General features: G+C 44.4%; 1 protein-coding gene across 2 annotated transcripts; it reads right to left on the reverse strand.

Moving 5' to 3' along the window:
* Positions 1-5,747: 5,747 nt before the first annotated feature.
* Positions 5,748-10,950, reverse strand: LOC127306280 (U4/U6 small nuclear ribonucleoprotein Prp31 homolog). 2 transcript variants are annotated; one of them, XM_051336897.2, is made up of 8 exons: positions 10,793-10,950; positions 9,227-9,289; positions 8,993-9,133; positions 7,565-8,451; positions 7,374-7,444; positions 7,138-7,240; positions 6,524-6,599; positions 5,748-6,210 (listed from the first exon to the last, which is right to left on the reverse strand). In XM_051336897.2, the coding sequence occupies exons 1-8, from the start codon at positions 10,793-10,795 to the stop codon at positions 6,103-6,105; spliced, it is 1,452 nt and encodes a 483-aa protein (XP_051192857.1). In that variant the 5' UTR covers positions 10,796-10,950; the 3' UTR covers positions 5,748-6,102. The 2 variants fall into 2 exon arrangements, with proteins under 2 accessions (XP_051192857.1, XP_051192858.1); XM_051336898.1 differs by lacking the exons at positions 9,227-9,289; positions 10,793-10,950 and adding an exon at positions 8,785-8,912 and having other exon boundaries at positions 8,993-9,128.
* Between the last annotated feature and the right edge of the window lie 1,657 nt (positions 10,951-12,607).

A 12,607-nucleotide genomic window follows, 5' to 3' on the forward strand; every position in this document is an offset into this window, starting at 1 on the left:
TTGGGGCAAAGTATCTTGGTTGTGTTGTGCAGGTTCCACGTTGGCGCCGGAATCCCTGGTGTTGCGCCGCACTACACTCCGCCGCCATCAACCTTCAACGTGCTTCTTGTCTCCTACTGGTTCGATAACCTTGGTTTCTTACTGAGGGAAAAACTTGTCGTTGTACGCATCATACCTTCCTCTTGGGGTTCCCAACGGACGTGTGCTTTACCGTCACAAGCAGCAAGGGGCTACAAGGGAAAAGCAAGTTATACCTGCGATGGTGGTGGTGGTGGTCGTCGAAAAACGAATTCGGGCGGTGTCGGAGTGGCGCCCGGTCGGGAGGCCGGTCGGACCGGGTTCTGGGCCGGCCGGTCCGGTCTGGGGCCCGGTCAACCGGGTTCTGGGCTGGCCGGTTCGGTCTGGGGGCCGGTCAACCGGATTCTCAACCGGCTGGCGCGTTTCTCTCTCTTGTTCTTCCCCAAACCAAGACCAAAAGATCAAATCGAAGGGAAACGAAGGAATTGGAGGCCAAAAGGTGGGGGAAATAGTAGATCAACACTAAAGACACCAAATCCACGGATCAAAACCACTCAAAACTCAACAAAATCGCAGATCCATCCAAAGGCAATTTAGGGCTATTTTTGGGGATTTTTTTGGAAAACTTTTTAGAGACGAAATTGGGTGAGTGGGGGGTCAAAATCGCGGTAACCAAAAGTTGCTGATACCATATGCTGAGATCTAAGATCTAGGGTGTGGCCCGATCTCGCGATTGACCCAAATCCAAAAGGGGAAAAGAGGGAGAAGATGAAGAACGCGAAGAACACGAGGACGAACACATGCATGCCAACCCGATACAATCGATACTTATCCCCGTGGCTCGATGTACCACGCCAATAGAATCAACCCGGAAGAGACGCGCGGTAGAATTCCGAGATGAGAGATTGGTGATGGAGATGAATTGAGGAGTGGGAGAGAGAGTGGGTAGCACTAGAATCTCACACATCCAAATCCATAACTCCAACAAGAGTTGCCTTGGATACAAAGGGGATCTAACCCTAGGGAGACAAAGCTCAAAGTCATGTTTAAGCCATATCTTGTCTAAAGAGTAAAGGGGGCGACCTGGGTGCTTATATAGGGTTACAAGGCGACTCGGGCCGAAGAGGTACAAGTGGGTTGGGTCAAACCCGTGAAATCCGGTCACAGGGCCGGTTGGACCGGGTCTGGGACCGGCCCATCCGGTCCAAACCGGATTCTGGGCCGGACGGTGACCGGGTGGGGCTCCCGAAGCCCCGGGACTGCTTTCGGATGGCACCGGTCTGAGATCCGGTGTCGACTGACCTAGTCCGGTCAGGAGGCCGGTCAGATCGGCCCTGGGACCGGCTGGTCCGGCCTAGGGGCCGGTTGGCCGGCCTTGGAGCCGGCTGGACCTCCTTGCCTCCTTCCTCTTCCTTCTCCTCTTCTCTCTTCCTTCTTCTCCTTTCCTTCTTCTTCCTCTTTCTTCCTTGCACCTTGGTGAATGGCTCCTCTTCCCTTCCCTAGCTCCTTGTACCATGGAAGTTCCTCCCCTCCGGTCCTTGACGAGATTGATACCTAATGACATAAAGATATGGGCATGAGGTAGCAATCCGTCCAAGGTTGTGTCGAGGTCAAGTGTATAAAAGAGTGAATTCATCTTATCATTCATGGTTTTGGCCCAAGCTCGTTCCCTTGGCCTACGAGGAGGGCTTGTCGGTCTTGAGGCGGCGGTGTCCGAAAGCCACCCTGCATCACCTTCTCCTTAGCAGGAAAGGCGACAGAGGCGACTTGCTTTCCGGCGTTGGCTCCGGTGTCTCCCCTTCCCCGAGGGCCTCGTGCTCGTCGGTGTGGAGGGGGTCGCCGGATCTAACGACCGGACTTGTATAGCTGTAGGTTTTAGGCCTAGTAGCTTAGGTTTCGCCTGTCCACCGTTGTGGCCTTGGCAACGACGGCGGCAGCTTCGAATAAAGGTGCTCCGGCGACATCCTCGACGGGGATGGACCGGGAGCCATGGTCTTCCGAGCGGGGAGTGGGAGTCTGCGAGGTTGTACATGAGCTGGTCCCGCTTGCTATCGGCCATGGGCCATGGCGGCAGTGGACACTGAAGCTCACTTGGATCCGCGCTGGGAAGGTGGATGCTGGCTGGAGGATCTGTCTTTCTCCCTCGGCTGCGGCGAGCAGAGCTTGCAGTTCCTCACCCTGGCGATGGCCTCGGGGTTCGGCCCCGGCCGACGCGCCACAAAGTCATAGGCTTCGCCACCGGCGAGCTTTTTTGGAGGTCCACAAAGCTGCAGGACAACGAGGGGGGCGCGCCAGGTTTGGGTTTGGAGGTTCTTCACCGTCCCTTCTTCCGATGTTTGCTCCAGCAACTTCGGAGACGGGCAGCGAGCGATGGTTGCTGCACAAAGGATCCTAGGGACCATTTTGTAATTTCATTTTCTTTCAGGTTTCTTTGTGTAAGTGTGTGTGGACAGCTGGGTTTCCGGTGTCTTCTCTTGTACGCGTATGTGTCCGGTACGATTTTTTATGAACGAAATGGTACACGTATTGGCACTAAAAAAAAGGTCTCCATTAGATCTACAATGAATCCAAAGGCTTAGCTCAAGGCGAAAATAAAAGATAAATTAGATCACAAAACCTTAAACTCCCACGATCCCTTCTTTTAGGATTAGTATATACTCTCAGAAAGATTAGGATCAGTATCAATTACCGCCACAACAAGTTTGGTGCATATTAGTTCCATCCCCAGCGCACCACATAAAAAGCAGCAACCCATTTGGTTTCCTATGATAGCTGATTTGGTACCTTTTTCTTTTACTTGAGCTGATGTGGTACCTGGAGATAGTTGATGTGGTAGATCTAGGACACCTTGTTGAGACAGAAAAGAAAAAATCTGTAGCATCTCAAAATTGTAGGTAACAACAACTTAGATTGGACACAAACAAAGACAACAGCTGGGATCTTACTCCCCTTGCAGCAACTTAGTTCATAGAACTCTGCAACATACATTGATCTGGAAAACAACAAAAGGGTTTGGCTGCAACTTAGTTAGATCGTCATGATTTTGTTACATCCCACACCAGGTTCCAAAAAATTAAAAAATTAAACAGAAACCCTCCTGAAAACCTAATGATGTTTTAGAAACACCAATGCATCCATTCTCTTTCTATTTCAACAAAAAAGCAAACCTTCGCGAGATTAATCTAAACCCTTTAGGACCCAGCAACAATAGTGTTACGAACCCAACAACAATAGTGTTATGAACCGGCAACTAATGCCAGTTCTTTCTACAACTAATCTATTTGAACTCATCTATAAGAATACCATTGTCGGTAACGAGATCGATCTAGGTATAATGACAGCAATGATCAAAGTCTCGAAAGAGTGCTAGTATCGAAGTAACAAAGGGAATGGGATTCGACGTAATGGTTCAAAGAACGATCACATCTTCGTAGAATACACAGGGGTCACTATTATTCTCCAGAACACCCTGGCGATTATTGATCGGAGATTGTCTCGATCATGTCTCTTTAATTCTCCAACCGTAGGGTACACACTTAAGAATTCAATGAAACTTTAGATTGTTTTGGATTCATCGAAAACACCAAAGAATAGAGAAGAGAGAACCGGAAAGAGTTCCGGGAGAATACGAAGGATGTTCGTAGTGGTTTGAGAGGCATCTCAGATCACCGGGAATTAAATAATGTGTATTATGTATTAATTAAGTGAATTAATATTTAATTATATATTTATTTAATTAATAAAGGTGCAGCCCGCCTTAATGGGCCCTTCTCGGAGGAGAGCCCATTTAGTGTCGACCAACCCTCCACATGGGCTTGTGGGGGCGGCTAGGGTTTTTGGAGGTGGGGGCGCATGGGCCCTTGGTGTCCCATCCTGCCACCCGCTGGCCCAGCTAGCCACCCTCCATGGCCCAGCCGGCCAAACCCTAGGGTTTGGCGCGCACCAAACCCCCTCCCCCCTCCCCCTATATAAGGTGGAGGCATTAGGAGGAGAACACACAATTCCCTCTCTTGAGAAGAGGAAAGCCCCTTTTGGCGCCTCCTCCCCTCTCTCTAGTTCTCTCTCCCATACGTGGTTCCTTGAAGAGCTACGCACGGAGGGAGTACTCGACCCGGTACGCGGGAGAGCTGTCATGATTAGGATCCAGAAGATCTACTTTCGCACCTCCGCTCGAATGGAGACGGGAGCGTCGTTGATCACCGTATGTGTGCGAAACTACGAGGTGTTGCATTTGCAGCACTAGACGGCGTACAAGAGGACTTCATCACGACCCCGTCGGCGACGAGTATGACTACATCAACCACGTTCTAGCGGAACATTAACCACTTTCGATCTACGAGGGTATGTCACCGAGATCTTTAACGTTACTGCATTACTCCTAGATAGATCTGGGCAATCAGGCTGCATTAGTTAGAATTTTTGTGTTTTCTGCTACGAAACCCTAACACGCCGCCACCCTTCCTACCGCAGGAGTACCATGAGTCTACGAGGTAATCGAGTAGCCGAGGTCAATGAGAAATTTGGGGGTGAGCCACCTTATGCACACGTTTCCTATTTACAAACTTTCTCGCCCTGATTTTTGTACAATTTAACCATCCACATGAAGCACATTTATGTCTTGATTCTAAATCAATATATTTACAGTATGTGTTTAGTATATGCATTGAAAAGTTTGAGTGACTTCATTCTGTTTTTTTAATGACGTTGGAGGAGAACACTTGAGGCCTTGTTTGGTACTAGAGTTTTTGTGAGGATTAGTGTAGTTAATCCCCAACAAACCCCAAATTTCCACTTATATATAAAAGCATGTTTGGTAATATAGTATTGAGCGAGTTTAATTCCCGCTTATTTCAACTTTTTTTTCTAAATCTTAGTGTATTTTTCTCAATCCCCAATACTCTACCCCTACCTAGTGAATTAGTGATGGTGTTTTATGGTGATTGGGTGAAGGTAAGGGTTTCACCCAATACACTAGGAGATTATCCCCACAAAGCCTCTAGCGCTAAACAAAGCCCAAGCGGGTGTTGGAATACTTGTGCCGTATCGATACTTCAGACTTATTAAGGCGAGGCCCACTAAGTCAATCTCACGTTTATAAATGTTAAGTGGGTAGTAATAGTTGATAGAAAGATTAATAAAAAGCTTTCTCCATATTTTACAGTGTCAAACTTTATTTTACGCATTTAGTGTACTTTTGCTGCTCGATTATTTCGAGTACACTCCGCAACCTTGGAGCGGCTAGGTGGAAAAGGGTTGTAGAAATGTTTCCACTTCTAGCGTCAGAAACTGCTAACAGGGGAAGAGCAAATCGCAATAATTATCATGCCCATTCTAGCGCGAATGAAATCTCTCTATGGGCTTGCCAAATTAGAATCCTCCAGCCTAATAAACTGCAACGGTTTTTGCCCTCGGTTGACAAGACACCTGATCACTACATGTCATATTGTCATTGTTCTGTAGTCATCAGATAGCAATATGTGAGCTCCACGGGGAGCAAAAAAAACCGTGGACGTGTGTGCACACAGAATTGAGGTTAGCAAATAGCAAGTGGTTGCGAGAATAAAATTCTATAAAAATGGCTGTGGAAAGCCTACCAAGGAATTTGAGTTCTGGCCAAGAAGATCTATAGGTTGAATTTTCTTGTGGTTATACCACGTAAAACTCAAAAGTAATGCTTGGGACGTTGGAATTTCACATGAAACAACTCAAATTCCACAGGGGCAGTAAGATTTCACTTTGATGCGAACATTCCTTTGCTCAGCAATACAACATTTTGTTGTACATGGGATATATACATATGCTATATACATGAGGTGATAAAATCAAGTATATAGCTATTTGACTACCTAATGCTAACATGAATGCTGTTACAAGAAACAACACTAAAGTACAAATTATACCATGAGTGTGAGTGCAGACAGGGTCCATATCTACATTTGTGACTGAAAATCATGGCCAAGAATGCCAAAAACTATGTCCAACAGAAACGGATATTGCAAACCTGGTTTTCATTGGACCAAAATTATCACCCCAAGGATTCTCCTAACTGCATGAATATTGTGATGGGTGTTGAACAAACTTCTTTCAGATCCTTTTGATACTTGAAAATGCCCCTGCATCTGAAAAATAGGTTCTTCCGCATCCACTGAAAAGAAGGTTACCTTGGGGCAACGGATTTGACAGTTCCATTCCCTGGACAAAAAAAACGTAGCACGAAAGTTAGGGCTTTATGTAACACAGAACACTAAACCTATCAACAAGTACATTATCTGCAGTAACTTTTCATCAAAAAAAAACTACCAAGATTGTAGAGGCGAAATGCTACACCACTTCTATTACTCTCCAAGTATACACAGATCAACAAGTACTCATTCGAAATTGCATAGACGTCTAAATGTGCTGGTAGCCTGGTTACAGAATTAAATTAAGAGAGGTTGTGTAGCACATAATAAAGTTATTCATCTACAGTAGAATAAGACAACTAAAGTTTAAAGCAATAACTTACTTGAACTGGCGTAAATTCCAAACTTAATGTCAACCCGGACCTTACCCCACTGCTGCCGTACTTCTTCTCCTTGAATCTGATAAAACGAAGTAATGCGGGACCAAGTTAATGATGTTGTAGAGACAAAAATATTAGGGATACAAATAAACATACTGCAGACGATACAAATTTAATGGTGAAAGCAAAGTAGACAAAATTAGAGTGTGAATAAAAACGATCATATGAACAACATGCATCAGTATAAACAATCTGAAACCTGTGAGAGATGATTATGAAGATGTGAGGGTAACTGTTGTGCAACTAGTGAAGTAAAATCAGGCATGTGAAAAGAGTAAAACAAGGTACCAATGCAACAAAATAAGAGATAACCACTACTTGATAATTCTGCAGTATTTCCTATTATTTTCCTGTATATAAATTTATCATGCACCTTTACTTTGTAATAGTATGCCTAACTGAGGACCAGCTTCACATTTTTGCAGAAAATTCCTTGCAGTTCTGAGCCATGTTGGCACAGGCTTGATAATGGAAATGTACTTTACGCTCCACCATAACATCGGATATCTTCCATTTCAGGATAAAATGAGAAGAAATGAAAACATTAAATTGCTCACCCTTTAGCAACTTTAGCAGCAAGTTTGCTTTGACCAATTGACAAACGTAATTTCCCGCTTCCTGCTTGTCCAAGTAATCCATAACCTTTCCCTAAGCCATCACCTAATAAAAAATACACAATTATGTCCGAAAAAATATATTTAAGTTCATACATGGTTAAACTAAACGAAATACTATTCCGATTCACATGTATATCTACGGAAATAAGAAGTTTTACATCTATAGAATAACTAACCTAATGAGCTCTTCTCTGGCACGCCAAACTGCATCCTATTTGCAAGCTTCATCATGTCGGTTTGTGCATATCTGCAAAATCAAGTACACAGTTATAAATTATAAGAGATAAGTAGCAGATTAACATGCATCGGCCAATTAATTGGAGAACTAGGCACAAGATTGTATAATATGTCCGCTTAAACAACTAACCTTTCTTTCATTTTCCGGAGTCGACGACCCCCTCTCTTCTTTTTAGGAATAGAGTCAGGGACAGGGAGTGGCTTTGGGAACTTTGCCTGTGGCGGTTCTTGCCATTTTACGACTCTCTTGCGGATTTCTTCCAAAAAGTTTTTCCCAGAATTTCCAGTTGTATCACCTCTTATAGAATCAATTCTTGCTGCTAATGTTGATTTTGCAGCTATAAGCCTAAGAGAGCGAGTTCTTAAAGATGGAGGCGTGCTTTGCAATACTTCAGTCTGCTCAAGATAACCAACACGAAACTGAGACACTGCACTAGAAAATCCACATGGATTTTTCTTCTTTGCTCCGAGAAGTTGAACATTACAGGCAGGCATTTTTGCTAGTGCTTCCAAACCACCAGCATCTACCATTAGTTTTGAGGCAACATTGCTGCCAACAATGGCAGTAAGATTTGGTGCAATGTGTCCCATTTGGCTCGCAACGAAGTCAAGTATTTTCTTCTTTGCTGCATCCAGGGTAAGAGCTCTATCACATGCTTCATTGGTTTTTACTAAATTTACGTTAGAAAGAGGTTCCCTACTAGTTGATTCTGTCATAGTAATCCACATTATGTCTGCAGAAGGTAAAAGACCCTTCAAGTCAACTTGGGTTAAATCTACTTCATTTCCGATCTTCTTGACAACACGGGCATAATCGATGGGATGTTGAATCCGGGATTCTAGTAGGGGAAGCTTAAGCTTATACTTGTCCCGTATGAAACTATGGACAGTACTGATCTCATTGTCAATATCTACTGATAAAGCGTTGCAATCAACAATAAGTTGATAATCCAGGTCCTCCAGAATGCTTCCTTGGTTGGGAACAGTTGTGGCTCTCTGGACGGCATCTTCAACTTTCTGTTGCAAACAAGTGAAAATGGTCAGTATGCTGACCGAACTAAATGAATAGTGATGGTGGAACTTAGAGCAGTTAAGGACTAAATTTTAAGTAGAATAGAGAGAAGAAATTATGGAATATACCGATGCTCAAGAAATCAAAGTCAACTCTGATCCACACAGATACATTGAAGGAATGAACACAATTGCTCCATAAAAGGAAAGGTAGTTTGTTTGCTTACATTCTAAGATACATGCTAACATGCATCAATGTTTGAGGAAGAATGGCAGTGACTGAAGTTAGTATTAGAGGGCAAAATTAAATGTTTATGTGATTCAGTAGCCATAATATACCTGAACATATGAAGGTTTCTTTGGTAAACTATTTAGCATATCCGCAGGTGAAAAACACTTGGAAATCCATTAAAAGTCCTAAGAATCAGGAACAACAGTGTCATCCATTATATACTGGTATAGTTATTCTGTTAGCCAGTCAGAAAAAATATTCCACAGCTGTTTTATATCATGCAACAAATTGGGGTGTAAAAGTCATATCTCTTACCTGTATTATGTCATTATAATATTGTGTCTTCTGAAGTTTTGAGATACTATCAAGATCGTCGCAATAAACAGATTTGATGAGGTCAGAGATGCTGCCATCAACGTTTTCTTCCATATTCACTGCCTCTGCGTTTACCTCTTCCTGAAATATGGTAAGTACACATATGTCAGTAAGGAAAAAATGTCGTTGTACCACATATTTTCTTTCAATAATAAAAATATAAATTCGACTCACTTGACAGGGTTCATTATCCGATAGCTCGTCAAGATCAGCCAAGAAAGACTCAGCAAGGCTAGCCTGAAAATTTTCATCAGTTAGCACACCTTAGGATTTACTTGGTGTGGATAACTGAATGCGGACTTTGGATGTAATGAAGTAGCAATGTACAAAGGAATACGACTCTGAATATCTAAATAACCATGTTGAATATGAAAAGGTATCAGTGTATATTTCGATCAGGCAAAGGGCGTGCACGAATAATTGTATGACCAAAGTGGCACTGAAAATTCTACAGCAAAAGAATGTTATGAGGCTACATTTATTCCGAGGCATAAAATCTGAGCAATATATAACCTGAATCCACAAGTGAAGTAAACAGTGACTCCTTAATTCAGCAATCCCATATTCAGATAACACAATATGATAGCTGGGGCCAATATATCTAACTAGTAGAGCTACGAATGACTTGCAATGAACTTCAAACTTGTCCGTTTTCAAACCACTACCACAAACAATGACGCACGAACCACAGGTTGCAACAAGGACCGCAGTAAAGTAGAATAAAGTTAGGAATTACAACAGCATGGTTTCATAGAACTACAGAGCTTGTTGTGCCCAAACACCTCAAATCTTTGAATAATAAAAAAATCCTTTGAAAGCCATATCCAAAAACTCAACAAAAAAACACTCCAAAACCAAACTGGGTTCACATACTATTTTCGGTTAATGTTGGCTTACAATCCCCCCTTAGAATAAAACTGTTTATCCATTTAGCTTAATATGGCCATATTTAAGACAGGGAACTCATTTGATAAAAACAAAACGTAGCAAGTCTAATGTGAATATATGTCTGGCCCGTATCTGTCCACACAACAACTCCTACTGTGTAGTCATCAGAAGCCAACAAATATCGGAGCATAAACTATGCCACCATCCAATATTAGGATGGACCAATCGAAAATGCTCCAGACATGGGATTTCTAAGAAACAGTTCCTCAAACGAGAGAATCATTCTTTTTTTAATGTCATAATGCGGTTCTAAAAATATCATTAACAAGAGCAGATGTTTAAGGTTGCAACTAACATCCCACAGACATGGACTCTGAGCCGGATGTGTGTACTCCTACAGCATATATGACAAGAGATATGTCGCTCATTGGATAAAAGCTGAATAGAACTTTCGGTCATACAAGGAGTTGGTGAAGATGGTTTCAACAAGCCGCCAGATGAACAAATTTCTAGAGTTGAACTGCGTCTGGAAACAAGCGAAGTTTAAGTGATATATTGGCCTATATTCCTTAATATGGCACTGACCATCGGAGAGCAAGTAAACGGGAAATCCTTCACATGTAAATAGTTAAACGGAAATTAGAGCATCCGTCTCACGAATCGCCCCCACCTGAAAACCTAGCTTCCCACGGGAAATAAAACTATATTATCCAGGCCACGCGCAATTCAGCCCAAATAAACACTGGTAGCACTAAAAAAATCCCCCGCTAATCAAATCGGTGATCGAGCAGATCCGGACGAGCAGTTCCGGCTGAACGACTGCACAAGTAGGTGGTCGGATAAAGTACTCACCATGATCGACGCTGGGTCTCGTTGTCGTCGGCGGCGGCGACGGTACCCGCGCAGGGAGCAGCGGCGAGGGCAACCACGCACGAGCTCTGCAGGCGCGCACGGCTGTTGATTCGTGTTTTCCGTCTGCGCTACTTGAAGCCTCGCCGTTCGTGGAATTTAACTGGGTCGGCTCGAGTAAACAGAGAAGGGCACGAACCCGTATAGCCCGAACCGGTGCGATTCCCGATCGAACCAAATGAGCAGACGGTGTCTTTACATTTCAAATTAAATCTGTTCAACCAAACTAAACAAAATTAATCCCGATAAAACTTATTTTTTTACGGAACCTTGTTAGAGTGCGGGAGCTCCTGCATTGCATTATTGCATTATAAGAAGAGGAAAATTGATCCAGTTAATATGAAAACGGGACCCGAAAATCATACAGCTCACACCTGACTACAACTTAGGGAACATCCACACAAGTCTCCCTAGGACCTAGGCCCTCACAACCAACCAGGCCTATCTCTGCTATCTCAAACGCACTCTCGCAACAACAAGGAGAGAACTTGCGCCTAACCTTAAGAAGACAGCGGCTAAACATTAGCCAGTACCAACTCGCGAATTGCCTGGGTCGCCATGGGCGATGTAGGCTTCTTGCACAGCCGCAGGTATGACTTCATCTTCTCTTGCACATCTTCCTCGAAGCCTTTCTGTGGGATCGAATCCTTTGGCAGCTCACCGAAAGACTTTGCCAACCTGTATTCAGCGCGCTTGGCAATAGGGATGTTGCAATGCTTGTTATTGACGTCCAAACGTCCACTACGCCTCCCAACACAAGTGGAGTCCCCTTCGATCTGCACAAGAATCGGTGTGTCGAGCAAGGAAAGTGGCTCTATGCAATTGAAACTTCTCAAGTAACCATCCCGCAAGGAAGAAGACGACATGTCAATCGGCACCCAGCTGCCAACCAACGAAGCGTCGACCTCGGAAACCTCCAAGATCTTAGGGCCACCTGTTGTCCCCTTGCCTTGCTCCTCCACATCTCGAGGCACCTTCTCGGGAAAGATAAAGTGTAGAAGGGTTTTGGGGGAAGCCTCTCACGTGTAATACGGGGGATTCCTGTGTTTATATATTGGGCCAAAGGCCAAGAGTTAGGGTACAATTACAATTAAAGTACAAGACAAATACAACTAACTATACCTATCTGTACACGCTAACACCCCCCCCCCCCTCGCGCAGTCGCAGCAGGAGGCTCCCGGACGCAAAGACTGGACCGAAAGTCGAGGAAGAGCTGAGTTGGCAGCCCCTTAGTCATCACATCGGCGAACTGAAGTGAAGACGGAACATGCAACACTCGAACCTCGCCAAGAGACACCTTCTCACGAGCGAAGTGGATGTCGATCTCGATATGCTTGGTGCGGTGATGCTAGACTAGATTAGAGGACATGTATATGGCAGAAACATTGTCACAATAAACCAGAGTAGCAGAATGAAGAGGTCGATGAAGCTCCTGGAGAACTTGACGTATCCAACAGCATGAGCCACAGCTCTATATTCGGCCTCTGCACTGGACCGTGAAACAGTCATCTATCGCCTAGTGGACCAGGAGATAAGACTGTCACCATAGTAGACGCAGTAGCCAGATGTCGATCGGCGGGAGTCAACACATCCCGTCCAGTCAGCATCAGAGTAAGCTGTGAGTGACGTCGAGGAGGAGGCCCGGAGATGAAGGCCGAACTCCAGTGTGCCGCGCACGTAGTGAAGCACTCGCTTCACCAGAGAAAGGTGAGGGGCACGAGGTGCATGCATGTGCAAACAGATTTGTTGCACTGCGTA

Source organism: Lolium perenne, chromosome 6 (genome assembly GCF_019359855.2).
Source record: "Lolium perenne isolate Kyuss_39 chromosome 6, Kyuss_2.0, whole genome shotgun sequence".
NCBI lineage: Eukaryota > Viridiplantae > Streptophyta > Magnoliopsida > Poales > Poaceae > Lolium > Lolium perenne.

Coding starts and splice junctions, on each gene's coding strand:
- LOC127306280 (XM_051336897.2), bottom strand. Junction 7,445..7,564: donor CTCCGGAAAATGAAAGAAAG/GTTAGTTGTTTA, acceptor TTGATTTTGCAG/ATATGCACAAACCGACATGA. Junction 6,211..6,523: donor TGGAATTTACGCCAGTTCAA/GTAAGTTATTGC, acceptor TTTTTTGTCCAG/GGAATGGAACTGTCAAATCC.